Source organism: Centroberyx affinis, unplaced genomic scaffold, assembly GCF_046629955.1.
Source record: "Centroberyx affinis isolate AG114_WGS23_722 - 3 ecotype Tasmania unplaced genomic scaffold, CSIRO-AGI_Caff_v1 ptg004492l_1, whole genome shotgun sequence".
NCBI lineage: Eukaryota > Metazoa > Chordata > Actinopteri > Beryciformes > Berycidae > Centroberyx > Centroberyx affinis.
The window spans coordinates 59,917-78,719 of NW_027282145.1; the positions used below are offsets into that span (position 1 = coordinate 59,917).

Here is an 18,803-nt window from a genome sequence, read left to right on the forward strand (position 1 = left end):
ACACCCTAGCAACCACCTAGTACACCCTTGCAACCACATAGAAATCCCTAGCAACCGAGTTGAAACACCCTAGCAACCACCTAGAAGTGTCCTAGCAACTACTTAGTACACCCTTGCAACCACCTAGAAACACCCTAGCAACCACTTACAAACACCCTAGTAACCACCTAGTACAGCCTAGCAACCACCTACAACACCCTAGCAGTCACCTAGAAGAGCCCTAGCAACCACTTACTACACCCTAGCAACCGCAAAGAAGTGCCCTAGCAATCACCTAGTACACCCTAGCAACCACCTACTACACCCTAGCAACCACTGACAAACAACCTAGCAACCATCTAGAAACACCCTAGCAACCATCTAGAAACACCCTAGCAACCACCTACTATACACCCTAGCAACCACCTAGTACACATTGGCAACCACCTAGAACTCCCTAGCAACTGAGTTGAAACACCCTATCAACCACCTAGAAGTGCCCTAGCAACCACTTAGTACACCCTAACAACCACCTAGTACACCCTAGCAACCAAGTTGAAACACCTTATCTTCCACCTAGAAGTGCCCTAGCAACCACCTAGTACACCCTAGCAACCAAGTTGAAACACCTTATCTTCCACCTAGAAGTGCCCTAGCAACCACCTAGTACACCCTAGCAACCACCTAGAACTCCCTAGCAACCGAGTTGAAACACCCTAGCAACCACCTAGAAGTGTCCCAGCAACCACCTAGTACACCCTAGCAACCACTTAGAAACACCCTAGCAACCACCTAGTACACCCTAGCAACCACCTAGAAGCGCCCCAGCAACCACTTACTACACCCTACCAACCACCTAGAAACACCATAGCAACCATCTGGTACACCCAGCAACCACCTAGAAAAGCCCTAGCAACCACCTAGTACACCCTAGCAACCACCTAGAAACACCTTAGCAACCACCTAGACGTGCCCTAGCAACCACTTACTACACCCTACCAACCACCTAGAAACACCCTAGCAACCATCTAGCGCACTCCAGCAAACACCTAGAAAATCCCTAGCAACCACCTAGTACACCCTAGCAACCACCTAGAACACCCTAGCAACCACCTAGAAACACTGTAACAACCACCTAGAAACACTGTAACAACCACCTAGAAGCACCCTAGCAACCACCTAGTACACCCTAGCAACCACCTACTACACACTAGCACACACACACACTGCAGTCATAGCTATAGCCTACACAAACACACACACACACACACACCACAACCACCCAGACACACACATTCACACCACAGCATTCTAGTATTGAGTTCAGCCTCTTAAAATCATTTCAATTTTCTCAATGCTTAAAATCCCTTTTCAACCTGTTGTCCCTCCTTCATCTTCATCTCCCATTCACAACTTAAAACAGTTTAATATGTGGGAACATAGCTTGGATTTACCTGGTTAGTCTGTTTTGTGGAAAGTCAAGTGCTTCTATTATTTCATATAGTTGGTGCATTGAGACATATTTGGGGTAAAGAAAAAATATTTTTCCAGAATATTGTTCAGATACTGTAGGTTACAAATTTAGATGAAAGTAACATATCACTGTTGCTGATATGCTATAACAATCCAAATACATCTTTTCAGTCAAGGTTTTAGAGGAAAGTCTTCACTGTGTTTTTGGCAACATTATTTTTATACATATCTGTTTTAGTCCTATAGTAGTAGTAAATTGAACATTCCTATGATTGCATTTTTTGTAATGTTATAATAGTTGCTAGATACAACAAAGATCAGGAAAAGGGTCACAGAAATATGGAAATTGTTATATAGAAATATAGAAATTGTTGAACTACTGATTTAATAATCAAAAACGATACGCAAGTTGTCAGTTAGACATTTTTACTGCAAAGTTATTCTAGAATTGGAGAATTGCCAGAGTCTGAGTTTAAGCTATCTGTCTCTCTGTCTGGGAGTGACAAAAAAAACCCTACACTGGTCTTATCAGTCTTGGACATACAGCTTACTCTAGCACACCCATCACATGTAGCATGAAACACCCACTCTAACAAGGCCATGGATGTAAAAAAAAAAAAATGTTGCAAAAGAGGAATGGTGAATGTTACTTCAGTATAGTGAGGCTGGTGTACTGCTCATTCATTCCTTTATTAATATAGAACATGCTTGTCCTGCTCTATTGTGCTTGCAGTAATAATATGTGAGTAAGGAGCACATGCATGCGCATATGAATGGCTTTTGGCCATGTATATATGCATTTAGGCTTTTGTATTTGTATAAGTATTCATATATGATTTTGTATTTATGATTAACTTTTATATTATATATATATTCTATTTTATCTTAGTATTTCTGTTTATTATGTGAAGTGTGTTGAGACCCCCGATGATAATGCACTTTAAATAAATTTGACTTTGACTTTGATTTACAGAACACATGGAATACAAATTAAATGCTGCCAGTTTCACTGACTAGCACTCCTGTTTTTTCATGTTTTGCATTCATTCCTAATATGTTACCTAGAACCTTGGGACATTTTGCTGCCATACAACAGCAAACAGCAGTAAGTACTTTTTGTGTTTTTTAAAGGTCAAAGGCCAAGGAGTAGGTTTAGATTTAATATCAGCAAAAATAAATTAATGAATAAATTAAATGATATGCAGCCTACCTCTGTACCAACAGTACTTTCGTCAAGGCAGGATAAGAACATAAGTCATTTTTTCTAAGTTTCATCACAGTTTCTGCTGTTTGTCTTTGTAGTTCTGATGGTGGCTCATGTTTTCCCAGTTCAAATATGAAGGAGGCTAGCAAAAAGAAAACAAACAAAAAAAATGTGAGGAGAGAATTAAAAGACAGTGTTGCACCCCAGCCAAAGCAGCTTTATTAGATCCACATTTAGTGTTGTGTTGACGAGTCCAGACCAACAGCTGCTGCTGTCCAGTGGATGACAAGGAGATAATATTCCCTCTGATCAACTGTCCAGCACACCTGAATGGGCTTCTTCTGTCATAGTAAATAGAAACACATTAATTAAAAAAGTTATAAATCCAATTGGGAAAGTGTGTGTGTGTGTTTGTGTGTGTATTTGCACGCGCCCATTTGTATACTCACAGCACTTGTAGAGAGTGTTGAGCCTGGCTTTGTCATTGCGGCTCATCTCCTTAGCGTTGCCAAAGGACACATTGGAGTTGGGGATGGGGATCATGGTGGGCTGGTTGTTCTTAGAGAAGGCATACATGGAAGAAAGAGGACGGAAATGTCAATGATGAAAGCAGAGCTGAACTGAATATTCATGCATTTACAGTGTATTCATGTGTATGTAAATGCGAAGCGAATTGTTCTGACTTGTGGTACTGCATGACAGAGTTGTAATCGTAGGGAGTGCCCTGGTTCAGGGTGGCAATCTTCCTGAAGTTGTGCTCCATTCCTAAAAACACAGAGGAAAAACATGAATGTTCTGTCTGGTTTTAATACAAGACTGTGATTCTGGACAGAAGGGACTCCAACTGCAAGAGAGGGATGCAAATAAGTGTGACTGTTTTTGTTACTGACGGTTAATGACTAAGTTTACATGGACTGCAATAATCTGACTATTGACCTTATTCTAAATAAGACAATATTTCAATTAAGGTGTTTACATGAGTTGCTTATAGAATATTCCATCCATATTCCCGTTTACATGCTACAGAGCATAGTCCGATTAATGACTGAAGACGCACGCCCACATTACTTCCCTACGTCCTACGTCCGAGTTTCTCTCCAGAATTTATCCTGAAACCCTTTCTGCCATGTTGCTACCGTGGTCGGGACAAATTGTTGGGACTTGTTTTTACTGGTGGCAGTAATTTTTTCTTCTGTAAACAAGTTGCGCAACACTCGCTGGAAGCTAGAGCGTGCGTCGTCAAGCAGTTGGATTGCCGTACGTGTCGTGTCGCAAAATGCTGCGAAAACTCCGATAGGACGTCATAGTGCGATTAAGGTGTATACGTGTCTACAATGCACTTCAATAATGTGATCAGAATAATCCACATGTCTTAATTCGACTACTGCTTACTCCGATTATGACCTTATTCGGGTTAAGGTAATCAGTCTATAGTATTAATTTGTCATTTATTAAGCGCATTTCCCTTAAAATATTTTCCCTGTGCAATAATTTCAATCCACTCTGCTGCAGCATATTTGTTTCCCTCTCTACGATGGAGTCCTAGAGTACAGACAGCAGTTACCGGACTGGACGTTCTGCAGCATGACCTTGATGTGGTTGTCCCTGTCGGAGCGGGTCTGTTCGTGGTTGAATCCCAGGGCGTGGAGCAGCTCATGCTGGACGGTACCGTGGTAAAGGCAGCCCCGGCGGGCCAGAGACACCACCTGCTTACCGCCGCGACGGCCGATGTAGGAGTAGCAGCTGGGGAGAATCATATTTTATACATAGAGGTAAGTTGGAGCAGGCTGCAAGCTGAAAACGGCTCTTAACCCGATCTCTGTACGCTAGCGGCGGTTTCCTACCCGTTCTTGGACTCGATGCTCAGCCAGTCCCGGTCGCTGCTGCGGCTGGGTCTGAACCGGATGCAGGAGAACGAAGAGAAGGACTCCAGTCCACGGGTGATGATGGCCTTCTCACGGGAGGCTGGCAGGTCGACACCACACAACGTCTTCTAAAAGGGTAATAATTAAGAGTTTTACTGTACCACAACACAAAATGACCATATCTGTGGGGTTGATAGGGTTCACTACAATCAGCACCAGTGATTCAACGATTACTTGCCCAACTGCTGAGATTTCTAGCTTTCAAGACGCACTTTCTGGCCAGTATTCTGTTTTGGAACAAAAACCCACCCACTGGGATTTCAATACACTCCTAATTGCAATTTCTACAGGTCACCAATAGAGGTCGATAAAGGTCATTTACTTAAAGCCCCTTTAAAAACAGGATGAAACACCTGTTTTTCAAGAACAAAACAGGTAGACCTAAGGTGTGTTTCAATGTGTTCTTAATTACTGATTGTATTGTTGTCTTTTGTCATGACTATATAGTATCTGCTTCTTTTATTTTTACGTTTTCTCTTTTCTCAAGACAGACACAAAAGTTTCAGGTTCTGCTCATTATGCTGAAAAGATTACATAAACAGCATGTTAATACAACATAACCAGATATTGAACTGTTTATAATCCAGTTTCAAAATTCTACTTGTATCATTTTGTGAGATCGGGACATAAATGTCTTTCTAACATCAGTTCAAAACAGTTTCCAAAGCTGTATATGATTTTTTAACATGCTATAATATTGCATTGTTAAAGTTTGTGCCCGTTTGGCTTGACGTTGAACTTAGCCAGCAGCAACAGCTGGAATGGGCTAGGCCTAGTAAAGCACCACATTCCCAAAGAAAGCCTCTGACTCACTGTGGGCCTACAGCTGACTCTTACAGAAGTGACTGGCGATGTGGTAGGGAATGTAGACCTTCCCATCAGTCCACTTCCCCCACATGCAGCTTCGGGAGGTGCAGGGATCAGCATTTTTCTCAGCCTCGTTGTCAACAGCAATGTCCCCTCCGATCAGGATGGGATCATTAAAGGCCAGGACTGAAACACATCATACACACATTAACCTCAAAGTTCAAACAGTGCTGCACTACTTCTAATAATAATAATAATAAGATGAAACGTTAAGGGGGGAATTGGGTCATTGCAGCAAAATAGTAACAGGAGAAATACATAAGAATGGGGGAAATGAGGAGTATTAAACATAATGCAGCTGACGATTACAACATAAGAACGTATTATGTAGAAATACATGACAGTATGAAATATCTCAGTAACAGCATGTATGCAGGATGTGCAAATACTACTATGACTAATACTACTACTACTAGTACTGCTACTAGGCTACTACTGCAACTACTGCTACTACTGTTAAAACAATATTACTACTACTACTACTACTACCACTAATAATAATAATAATAATAATAATAAAGATAATAATAATAATATAGATGTTCACTAGGTTGTATAGACATAAGAAGTTGTCTTGAAGTGCTACCTCAAATTTACCATCCAATGTTTCTAGATTATGTGCTGCCAGATGTGAAGCCCTGCTGGCAGACACAACCATAATTTTTTATATTTCCTCTGAAGATACCATAAAATATCACTGCAATTTTTGGTAGGGAAAAAGAGCTCATGGTGTTGTGTTAAACAAGAAGCAACTGCTCTCTTCTGACAACAAGCTTGTCATTTATTTTTAACCTATATATGTGCTAGAGGGGTAGTCGGGGTGTGTGTATTTATTTGTGTCAGGTCTGGTGTGTATGAATCTCACCAAGATTACTGTTAGCTCTCTCCAGAAGGTCAGAGACAGAAAGCTCCCCTGAATCCTCCTCCTCCTCCACCATATTCTCTGCTCAACAGCATCAACAACAAGACAATTTCACTTTGCATATTATGTACAGTATATCAGTAATGATGTTGTGCATCATGAGAATGGAGCAGATCAATAGAATGGATTATGTATCTGCCTGCAGGTTCAACATGGGAGTAGGGAAGAAAAAATAAACACATATTAGAAATGTTTTTAACTACTACTTAAGTAGTAGTTAAAAGGTAAAGAGCCATATAATTCAGTTTTCATTTTTCAAAAGTATTTTCAAGTGACATTTTCCAATTAAGACTTTCAGACTTTAAAAGGAAATACACTTTCAGGTAACATTTACACTTTACATACATGCATACAATGGACTAACAACACCAACTCCCCCAAATTATTGTAGCACTTATAAGATCTTTTGAAAGGTGGTGTAAAGACTTTGCACAGAGTTTGGCCATTCAGAATGTCATTGCTGCAAGTCCGACTTCAGTAAAGATATTAATTAATTTAATTAATTTATTACTGAGACACACCATTCATTTTATCTCTGTTGATTTGATGAATGATGAATGTAACCATATAATGTATGTGTTAGAACAGAGGTGATCTTAGAGTATGACACATACCTTTACATGCTTCAAAAGTGATTAAAAAGGTTCCACATGTGTGTGGGAGTGGACATATGTGGTGAGTCTGGAATTCAGAGCAAGGTTAACATAGGCTTGTCAACTACATGCTACAGTATAGGCTTTTGATAATCTGTGTCTGTTTATCTAGCACCATAACTGCACTGTGTACATGAAGGCCACCTGAGTCAGTGGGAATAACAGGGAACATTTAAGACTCCTGTGTAGGTTTGGATAACCTGGTACAAAAGGTAGTCAGTTTTCTCTTGCCCTGGGATCAAGGCTCATAAATATCTAAGTCACTTATGGGGATACAAAAGAAACAGGTTTTCAACTCATTCTGGGTCCTGACTCATAAATACAGAAACACTGATCTGGCCTAAAACCTAAAACCACCAGGTGGAGCTTTAAGTATAAAGGTTGCCCATATCTAAGAGACCCAGAGCAATCAAATAATGCTAAAATTGACAAGAAAAGATCAAGAGAAATGATGACAAGCAGAATTGAAGTTAGAATAATAGGCGGTCTTGAGGCAGGGGTTAAGATATGTGAAAATACATTTTTTAATGGAGATATTTCATCAAGTCTTAAAGCAATCATTCACAGAAACGTATAACTGCAATACTGCAATTAAAGCCTGTTAGGTCACTGGCCAGTTGTACAACTATGGCAGCAAAAAATCTAAATAAACTGATATATTTTTCCTAATTTACAGCAAAATCTGAATTGCATTACAGCTTAAGCATATGATGCACTCTAATTTCTTGAGTTTTGATTGTTGGTAAAAAGCTGCACAAATCTGTGGACTGCCTCATTTCTTCTTGATTATTCAGTTGGATCGTCCTGTTGGAAAGAGAGGAAAATGCCATTCATACATAAGTATGAAACACGCAAACACTCACACAGGCATGCACACATGTAGAAGTGGTAAGCCTTTGAATTACAGCTATCTCATTTCAGAAACTACAGTGCAATTTCACTATAAGAAAATATTTGATCTCTGATCAAATATGTGTCAATAAACAAAAACTACTGGTAATGTTAAGATATGGAAACTTGGCAGAAGCTTCCTCTCCATTTGTGATGGTTTATTTGCTTCAAGAAGTAACCAAAAATGCAACACTCTGTCCAGGAAATGTTCAGCTAGGTTCAGTTTAATGCTATTCTTTACCTCTGTGTAATTTACTCTGTCAGAACAGAAATAGGAAGCTTTAAAAGGTGTTGGTGTCTGTGGTGTACATAGAAAAATAGATAACACACTCAAAACTACAAATCCAGCCCTTACACTTGTTTGCACATCATCATTAAATGGCTTCTTCACTTAGGTCCAGGTCAGTCACAGGGGCAGTTGTATCTGACAAGATGAATTAAACCAGAAAGCCAAAACCATGAATGCTGTTTGCTTTCTTTACAGTATTGTTGCAAACTTTTTTTCCTTCTAGGTCCATGTGTACTAGTCTTTATATTGTAGGTAGCCTAGCTAGGTACCTAGGTAAGCTCGCTAGCTAGGAAGGTAGTTAGCTAGCTAGCTAGGTTGGTGGACAGGTAGAAAAGTAGGTTGGTAGGTAGGAAGATAGACTGTGGGTGGTTAGATAGGTAGGTGAGTAAATTGGTAGGTAGATAATTAGGAAAGTCGGGAAAAGGTAAGTAGATACAGTAGGTGTCTAGCTAGGAATGATAGCTACGTACTGCAGCCATAGAGGCGGTTAACCCTGAGGATGTCGGTAGGACTCATCTGTCTGGCTCTGCCGATGACTACATTCGGGTCGGGGATTGGCACGATGGTCGGCTGCCTGTTCCTAGAGAAGTCAAACCTGCAGCACAAACACACAGTCAATACACAGGGCTGATGATGCTACAAAAGTTTAAACTGTGCAGCTGACACCAGTACATAGGTTACATACAGTATTACTGTGTGTCCACACTGCTAGTGACATGAACAACAATGAATGAACAGGTTCATTCATTTCCTATAGAGCTGAGCCAATCAAATTTACAACATTTCTTTGGTTCCCTACTAATATGATTTTGTTTCATGAACAATAGTTCTGCCTAGTGGACAAGAAATGGACAAGAAGTTGATTCCAGCCATTCAAAGTTTCCCAGTTCTCTGCTACGTAACAAGCTATGTTAATTCATCAAAACAACGTAACATTATGACGTTATCTTTTTTCTTTTTACTGTTGTCGCAAGCATTTTGCATTCTGTTTATTTTGCACTTCTATCAACAGGCTTTAATTATGCTATAATTATATGCTAATTACATCCCATAATTACATAATTAACATTATAGAGGGAACTTGAATGAATGAATTGAGATGCTACCTTCCATAGTGCATGACAGAGCCGTAGTCATAGGGAGTGCCAAGGTTCCTGGTTGCGATCCTATCGAAATTGTGCTCTTGGCCTGCAGGAGAATCACATAGCTTTATCACATTTTGTTGCTGTTTAATTAGTTTGGGAGTCAAAATAGCTGAAGAGATGAGTGAGTGAAAATGTCCATAGTTATGTGATATCTACAGTAAAGTGGCTACATGCCACATGTACATGTTTCTTGTACATTGTCACTATTTCTGTACACATGGTTCCTCCATCTGGAGTTTTTGAGGGGTTTTTTTTAAGGTGAACAAATAGTAATATACATATCCAAAGCTGTACATGTTGTGCATATGTTGAATAGGTCTGCTGAATAAGATGAATAGTTTTTTTTTACAATGCCCATTTGTATGCCTAAAAACTCATATGTGTGGTCTTCTGTAGACCTACCAATGTGAATAAAATAGACATCATGCATATATGCTGTAAATTCACATATTTCATTTCTTCATATTCTCATAATCTCTGAAGGTTTTTGTAGTTTTCACTTTTTTCATACTGCATACATTTCATTCATAGTATATAGTATAGTGCATATTTTCTTTTTTTTCTTTGTCTCACTCTGTTCAACTGCTGTTATTTTGCACACCCTCAAAATGCTGTAGTTCATTTTTTCATACTTTTCATTTATACATTTTCAGTTATGTTCTTAAAATGTTGGATACCCCCCATTGCATCACTATAGACTGTGTTTGTAGTGTGACCCACCAGGGGTGACGTTCTCCAGCAGGATGCGAACATGCTCGTCTCTGTCGGACCGGGTCTGTTCATGGTTGAAGCCGAGGGCGTGGAGAAGCTCATGCTGGATGACTGACTGGAAAACACACCCCCTTCGACTCAGAGACACTGTCTGTCCGCGGCCACGACGCCCAACAAACGAGAAACACCTGAGGTAGATGGAGCGGTAAAAATAATAATAATTTACTTTACATGTATAGCATTTATCTAAAAGCAGTTTGCTTGTGCTTCACAGAGTTTGCTTCACAGAGCGTGTTTCTGCTTCACATGAAAACATGAAAGAAATAGTGCAGCATATGGAGTAAAATAAATAAAACAAGAGACCAGAAGAAATGAAAAGGATAGGGATGAATTCAGATAAATTATTACGCAAAAGCCTGTATATAGAAATGAGTCTTAAAGCTGCACTAAGCAATTTTTATGTGAAAATCCATCCGTCTTATCCCCACTTATTGAGATATCATAGATTCGTCCTATTTGCCTAATTTAAATTCCAATGTGATATGGACTGGTTGCAGATCTTCTCCATACAGGAGGTGATGAATTGAAACTTGAGGGCAAAATGCAAAACTTCCTCCTAAACAGCAGCAAGTGAAAGCTGGACCTCTTCAACACCTCCACCCCACCACACACTAAGAAATTTAGTTTACCGACGCAACCTTACAGGATTTCTGGGTAGTGAAGTCCTCAAAATTAGATTTGATGCTGTTGATTTTATGTGCTTTGATAATTTGTAAAGTGCTTTGTAACTGTGTTTTGAAAAGTGCTACACAAGTAATGATTATTATTATCATTATATGTGCATATTTGCGTGCTTGCATGTACATTGCACAGTACATGCATGCACGCGTATGTATGTGTGTTGTGTGGTTCATACCCTGAGCGAGACTGGATATCCACAAAGTCTCTCTGTCTGTTCAGGGGGGTGAAGCGGATGCAGGTCGACTGAGCAAAAGATTGCAGGCCTCGGATGATGGTGGCTCTCTCCCTTTGGGCTTGACAGCAGAAACATCATTTATTACCCATTCAATGGATGACATCTCCCTAATCTGGGAGGACAGCAGTTACAATCCCATTGCAAAATATAGCAAAAGTGAGGAAAATACAATAAAATAAATTCAATTAAAAATATATACATATATATATATATATATTTATTAAGAATTTAAAAAAAAACTTGGAAATATTAAATAAAGTAAAAAATCATTAATAGACAAAAATAAAATAATTAGGGTCAGTATAAAATATACAAGGAAGTTGATGAATTATATTCACCAATACACATTTGCCAAACCAAACCTATAATCAAATTCCGGCCATTGAAGACAAGATGACTGGTGAGACTTACAGTACTGGTTAGAGATGCGGTAGGGGACGTAGACGTTGCCATCAGAGGCTCTGGGCCACAGGCAGCCTCTAGCTGTGCAGGGATCAGCATTCTGCAGGCCTGTTTTCACCGCTATGTCTCCATACATCACCACTGGATCACCTAAGTCCTGTCCTGCAACATGACAAGAGGATGTTTGAGAAAATCACATTGTTTTGCTGTATTACATTTCATTTTAGTTAATGGCAGTTTAGAATCTGGGCGTAGTACCAGCTCTCCCATTTTACATAATATTATACATTACATGTGTTACATGTGTCTTATCTTATGGGATCTATAATGGCTGGAGGCCAACATACCAACATTAGCGTTGGCCCTCTCAATCAGCGTTGAGACGCTGAAATCATCATCATCAACGGTGTTGCCTGTGGAATAGAAATAGTTTGTCCATGTTATCTGGTATAAGATCATATGTTGACTGTAATACATGAAAAGTAGGCACAGCTTACCATAGTCTTCATCACTTTTCTCAAATGAAGCCTGCAATAAGATATGGAACCAGGAAATCAGATTACATATAATTGAATAATACTGACATGCAGTTAAGTTAAATAAGTGAAAAACAACTTCTGTATGAGTTAAAATAGGACCCTAGGAGATTAGTGCCAGCAGAGATTACATTTGAATTGCATACATTTGAGTTTGTCATGGTCACTGTTGGATGTAGTGGAAATACTGCATATAAATGGCCAGACTGCATATGCCCCTTTTAGCTTATAACTCCTCAGATGATCAGTGTTAGTGATGCTCCGTTTAAAAACTGCTATCAGGAACTTGTCTTAAAATTTGCGCTGAAAGACCGGAATCCATATCAGAGAGTGTGTCCGGACTTGGCCACAGCAGTAGTAGTAGTAGTACGCTCTTGTTGGATTGGATTTGCTTTTCCCAGATGTGTTGCTCAGAGAGCACAATCTGAACTCAGAAAACTGAATTTGAAATTACAATCAAAGTTCAATTCAATAATTATCATATGCAGTTTCAAGCCATTGCATTACATTTTAAACTGTGCCTTATCGATTACATTTTTCAACAAATTATTTTTTAATTTAACAGTTCAGTATGAGCATGACAAATTCAAATTGCATGCAATTCGAATACAATCTCTGCTGGCACTAATGTCTTCCCATATTTATCACTTGGTGTGTTGAGGCTCACCTGGATGATAAAGCTCTGGACAGAGCAGAAGACAACGATGAGCACAGCAAGCTGCAGGAACGAGCACATGGCTGGACAGCAACAGACCAAGAAGATACCTGCGGAAATGATAGAACTGAAGGTTATATAGACTGGAAGGCCAACTGCTTTTCATCCAAATATGGCATACTGTTCAAGACTGAGAGATGTTGACAAATTCAACTGCAAGTGGCCGTTATTGCTCAAATGAGACTGTGGTTTGTGCAAGGTTATGCAAAGAGTTTATTTTCTACCCTTTGTTCACAGGTGCACTACAGAGATATTAGTAATCAATGATCAATAAGGAAAAGGAAGAAAAAGTTAATTCATTGGTCAGGAATTTCATCTTGTTGGAGAATCCAACAAGATCAAGACCAACAAGATGACCAAGATGAGTGACAAGTGACAAGTCTCAAAGTAAAAAGGGCTATTTTTCTGTTTTGCAGCACAATCCTTTCCTAAGAAAGGTCTTGTATCCCAGATGAGTTCTCACTGTGCTTATCTAACTTGTAGCTAACTACACAGTAAGGGAGCGTCAGTTAACAGATAAGAGCCCAATTAGTCTCTCAGTAAAGATAATTTTCCACTGTAAACATGTGTTGAAGTTCAGTATTCAACAGGCACACGGCTTGAATGTTCCCCCAACTTAACACCTCCACAGATACTGGAAGTGCTTGTACATTGACAGAGGCCTCATGATTGATATATTGTTCACAATCAATTTTATTAAGATTTTGTTTTTAGATTTTGTACCAGTGTGATCACTCCAAGTACTAGAGTTTGGAGCATAGATCAAGTCTTATTATGAGGTTGTGCCATTGTATTATTTTATGCAATTTTAACCTGCTACGTGCACCAGTTTTCCCCATCTATGGTAATGTTATTTCAAAGGTCGGTTGTTATTGATCTGTTCTGCCCTGCAAAGCCAAGCAGCAGTTAAAGTGAGAACAATTTTAAGCCAAGGCAATTATATTTGCCTTGGTAGTCAACAACATTTCAGTTTCCTGCAAAACTGAACTGAGCAACACAGAGCAACTATTGCTACAGCAGCACAGATGATTACATTATTAGCAGTTACATGTTCATTCATGTTGCATTAAGCTTTGCCAGCTCTAACGTAATGTCAACAATTATTCAAGCACCCTGAGTGGTTAAAATCTGAAGTGCAGATATGCAAGACCTTGTTGTGTTCATGTCAGTTCTCCAATTGCGGGAAAAGTTGCAGAATGTTCACATGTGGTTTAGACACAGTCTTGCAAAAACAGGCAAAATGACAACAGTCATCGCCATGCTTTGCACTGAGATGTCTTAATAACACAAAATGAAATGTCTGGAGACATTTTGTATGTCAAGATGTCTGAAGACATCTTTAGACTTAAACTAAAGACATACAAACTTCAGACTTCAGACATGAAAGTGCACATCTTAATAAGAGCCATTTAGATAATTTATTGCATAAGTAATCTGTGCATATATACTGTATATATATATGAGAACAGATTACACAATAAATTATCTAAATGTTTGCTTTTACAGAAAAACTGAGGCTCATGGTGTCTTTTAATAACATGAACATATAAAGTTTGACCTCGGTCACGTGACTGACATGACCTTAAAGCATAAATAGGTGTGGCTATAAAAACTAATATGATATTCAATTTTTTTCACTCTTAACTTGACTGATAGATCTCTTGACATAAGGACTACATTTACCACATACTGAACATGGCATTTTAATGTATTTTGAGATCATAAAGGCTCTGTGTCTGAGCTCTTGTCTGAGACTTGTAATGGGATCAACCCACAGAACGCACTAAAGAACACATAGGCCTACTGTCTTTCCCCCAAGTATTGCCCACTGAAAAAAGTGTTACATGAATGAACAAACATGAGCACATAGTTAGGCTACATAAAAGAGCTGGGCTCTGTTGGCTACAAAATGGTCATTTTTACAGAGCAGAAACAAATGAACCAGTCCTGAATCAATTTGCTACTGCCAGGACAGCCCAAAAGAAGCAAGTTAGTTAAAAGAATTTGTCTTCCCACCACCATTTTTTCACTGGGCTTCAGTGTAACTTTTCTTAGCCTGAGAAACTGTGGTTCTTTGGCTGCTCCCATTAGGTTTACCTCAACCAATGATATTGTGTCTGCCTCCAGAGCAGCTCTGCCTCTGAGAAATGTTTATAGAACTAAAACTCCAATCTGCTATTCAGTTTACTTTTAACAGTGTCTGTATGGGTTGGGGTCTGAATGCTGCCATGTAATCAGAGGGTTATGAGGATTAAAAGGCAGAATCTTAATAGTTAGAGATTATACTAGATTATATCTGACTCATTAAACTTGTGAAATGTTGTTTCTAGACAGTGATCATAATAAGTACTGATACAACATGTTTTTTACAGTAGGATTGCAGAATTTTAATGGTCTGCTATTGTTGAGGTTTGCTGTGTTATGGCTTTGAGTTTTCTGCATGGGGCTTTGAAATCCTAATATTTCATTTGCATGTTTTGAAAGGCAGGTTTAAAGATGACTCAGTATATCACTAAAACAGTGAAATTATAACTTTTGATCAAGTATGACATATCTCACTACATGTCACATTAATCTCAGCAAGATTTACAATACTACACAGCGGCTATGGTAAATTTGGACACAATGGTACCAATCCTAAATTATGGCCCCATACACAGCATATCCTTAGTGTGTGTATCTGGGGCTGTAGAGGCAGAAATTCAGAGTAGATGTCTAAAGATATAGTTTTGGCCGATTTTCTTTTCTTGGTTTTTCTGAGAGTTTGACACAATTTGGGTCTTTTTGGAAGTGGCAAGCAGACACAAAACAACAATATTTAGTTATTTCTATACCTATTTCTTAGGTAGATTTCAACATTTTTTTATATTTACTGTATCGCATAACATTTTTGTTGGTTCATGTAGCGTAGATTTAGCGACAGTAGAGTTTCTAAGTCTTATGGCAGTTTGCTTTGATCAAATCTGACCGGGTCAATGAAGAAAATAAGTTTCTTAACACCAGAAAGACCAATAGATTTGGAGGGTCTGTGAGGGGGCAAACAAGCCGCCAACAGTAAGGGTTAAAAACAATTATAACTCTTATTTCCTTGCATTACTTTAAAAATCTGACAACTCTGTTTGTACAGAAAGAATGAAAAGTCATGGAGGAACATTTTGGAAGGGTTAGGGTTTTTAATTGTAAAATTCAAAACAGTCGTCAGGCCTTTCTGATGTTAAATATTTTATATATTATAAAATATTATTATATATATTCTATTCTAGCTTTTGTGTTCTGGATCTCAAGACAAAACCAAGCAAATGCCATTAATGTGTAGAAACACATTAATAAAAACATTTTGATTCAACACTTAATCCCACTCAATTATACACAGTTTTTCAATAATCACAGCAAATAAAAGAAATCATTTCAGCCTACCTTCAAAGGGAAATGTCTGCAGTGAGTCCTTGTGTCTGTCTTAACTGAGATTGTTGTCGGCCAAATCTTTCATATTTTCTCTTATCTACAAACCACAATCCTATCAAATCCTATATTTCATAAGAACTAATTTATCTTCCACAATGGAATGTAAGGTATCCTAAGCAATTATGTGTAGACGAGGTGGCTGTGGTCTAGTTCTTATCTCTCTTTAAGTGAAGCACCGAGGCTTGAGTTTTGGAACAAATTGTAGCCCATTGGTGTTCGGCCTGTAATCTAAGCATTTCATTAATCTCACAAAAGTCCATATGGACACCATTTATTATATTTCATAATTAATAAGGATTATTGTAATCGGTTGTAGGCAGTTATGAATGAGGAATCATGTGAAGGGGATTGTTCTAGTCTGTCACTACTCCAAAAGTAAAAGGAGTCAACAAGATGGGGTAACTATGATTTTGATTACATAAATTCTGACTTGGATTACCTCAGTATTCTTCCCCATTCTTGTGTTAGGGTTATGGTAGGAAGGGGGGTGGAGTCAAGGGAGAGGGTTTGGGTTATGGTTCAGGGGTAAGCAACTGGCTGGAGGAGAGGGAGGGCAGGGGAGGTTGGGTGTTTGCTGGTAGGTTGGGTTGTGCTTCATGTATTTTTTTTTTCTTCTTTCCTCTCTTCTTCCTTTTTCTCATTATGTTACAATACTACTATTTACTCCTTTATATTAAAGTAGTTAATGGTGGCAGGTTTATCTATTCTTTCATGGAATGTATGTCATGCTCATCAGCTAGTAATAAAACAAAGGGAATAATTATTTTACTTTGTTCCAATCTTAAAATTAATATTGTCGGAAAAGGCAGTGATCAGGAAGGAAGGATTGCTTTTTTATTGAAGGGGTAAAAATCGTTTTTTTTTTCAATATATGCACCCAATATATATGATAATGTTTTTTTCTCGTTGATCAAATTCTTCACAAAATGAACCAATTCAAAGTTTTTTTAGGGGGTGATTACAATACAGTTATGGATCCCTTCATGGATAAAACAACTAAGACTAATAATGTTTCTCTAATACTCTTACCCTGCGGGATTTAGTTTCTATTCTATTCTGGTAGACATTGTTCCTTCTTGAGGATAGATTATATTCTAATCTCTTTTCAATTGGTACATGGAGTTCATAAAGCAGAAACAGTACATATGTCACTGTCTGACCACCATGCTAATTTGTGTGTTTTATTGCCAAGTGTGACAGAAAAACAGAAGGCAGGCATTTATTACATATCTATTACAAAATAACGTCAGTACCGTGAGGAGTGTTGGCAGAACCAGGAGGAAGTAGGATGTTATTTCTAGACTCAGGTTGGGACATAATGAGTTGAACAAGACTTACTTACTGAGAGACATCCATTAAAAACAAGAGGTGATCACTTCTTTCATTAGGACATCTAGACTTTGGATCAACCTACCTGCTAAATCTGTACCATCTTTTAAATCACTTATCTTTTTTGTTTGTCTTTTCTCTGTGTAAAGTACTATATATATAAAGATTATATATTACCTTTATGATTATAAAGGTAATATATACACCCCCACGCATAAGCAGGTAATGAACATGGATGAATGAATGAATGAATGAATGAATGAATGAATGAATTTATTTATTTTTTTACATGTTTGTTTATAATTTGTTTATTTATTAATAATAAAAATTTTTGGTAGTACAAACATCAGTAACTACTTTTTGTGTTTTTTTAAAGGTCAAAGGCCAAGGAGTGGTAGATTTAATATCAGCAAAAATAAATGAATGAATAAATTAAATTAAAATTTCTAAGTTTCATCACAGTTTCTGCTGTTTCTTTGTAGGGTAGCATACTTGTTCTAAGACATGAAGTTAATAGCGTTTTCACTCAGATATTAACATGTACATGTAGATAAGGAATGTGAGAAACTAAAAGCTTAATATTTCATAACTACTCTGAACACAGATGGGAGTTTACATTTCCAAGAGTTTACATTTCCAAGGGTTCCAGCTGAAAAGATGTTGGTATCACATCCTTCATGGTAGCAAGGACCATTTGGGAGATTAACTCTCCAACTAAAGAGATTTCTGTGACTAGCAGCTTGTATTTTGCCTTACTACCCAGTTTAGAAATTCAGAAACACATACTTGAATGGTATTGTTCCTACATTGTTATATTTGACAGAAAACTCTGTCTGACCAAGTAACTAATGGTCAGTTCTCTGTTAGTTGTTGCAGTGGGTCTGATGTCAACCACTAAGCTGCATTCACATCGCTATTCTGTACATCCACTGCTGAAGAAATGAGCCTCTCTCTGGTTAGGTGTTGTTCAGCAAAGTGTTTATTATTATATCCAGTGCTAAACCTCGCGGTTTTGGACTACCTGCATTCCGTTACCTATTTGCATGGACCCGGCACCTGGTGGGTCATCACAATAGTTGACCCTTCTTTCTTTTCCCCTCCCTTCCAAAAATCTAACTGGCTCATTTCCATATGAAGACAGGTGTTTACCATATTAGAAAGTAGCAGCAAGCGCATAGTCATCACATCACACATGAGTGAGCTGAGTGTGTTATGGTAAACTTCAGACAGCGTCATGGCTAAAAGTTGAATTTGCTGTCTATATGTCCGCTGTGTGGACTATTTTGGAAAATTAGACAAGGTAAGCATGATTTTTCTTGTT

The 18,803-nt window shown here is 38.3% G+C and overlaps 2 protein-coding genes across 3 annotated transcripts; both read right to left on the minus strand.

Moving 5' to 3' along the window:
* Window positions 1-2,726: 2,726 nt before the first annotated feature.
* LOC139665226 (hatching enzyme 1.2-like) lies at window positions 2,727-6,386 on the minus strand. Its single transcript, XM_071544218.1, has 7 exons — window positions 6,314-6,386; window positions 5,419-5,574; window positions 4,501-4,621; window positions 4,221-4,399; window positions 3,340-3,421; window positions 3,086-3,230; window positions 2,727-2,798 (listed from the first exon to the last, which is right to left on the minus strand). The coding sequence occupies exons 1-7, from the start codon at window positions 6,384-6,386 to the stop codon at window positions 2,727-2,729; spliced, it is 828 nt and encodes a 275-aa protein (XP_071400319.1).
* Window positions 6,387-7,537: 1,151 nt separating this feature from the next.
* Window positions 7,538-12,745, minus strand: LOC139665227 (low choriolytic enzyme-like). 2 transcript variants are annotated; one of them, XM_071544219.1, is made up of 10 exons: window positions 12,641-12,745; window positions 11,935-11,965; window positions 11,785-11,850; window positions 11,447-11,599; window positions 10,976-11,093; window positions 10,069-10,247; window positions 9,310-9,391; window positions 8,674-8,798; window positions 8,270-8,338; window positions 7,538-7,827 (listed from the first exon to the last, which is right to left on the minus strand). In XM_071544219.1, exons 1-9 carry the CDS (start codon window positions 12,707-12,709, stop codon window positions 8,289-8,291), a joined length of 873 nt encoding a protein of 290 aa, XP_071400320.1. In that variant the 5' UTR covers window positions 12,710-12,745; the 3' UTR covers window positions 7,538-7,827; window positions 8,270-8,288. The 2 variants fall into 2 exon arrangements, with proteins under 2 accessions (XP_071400320.1, XP_071400321.1); XM_071544220.1 differs by lacking the exon at window positions 8,270-8,338.
* Between the last annotated feature and the right edge of the window lie 6,058 nt (window positions 12,746-18,803).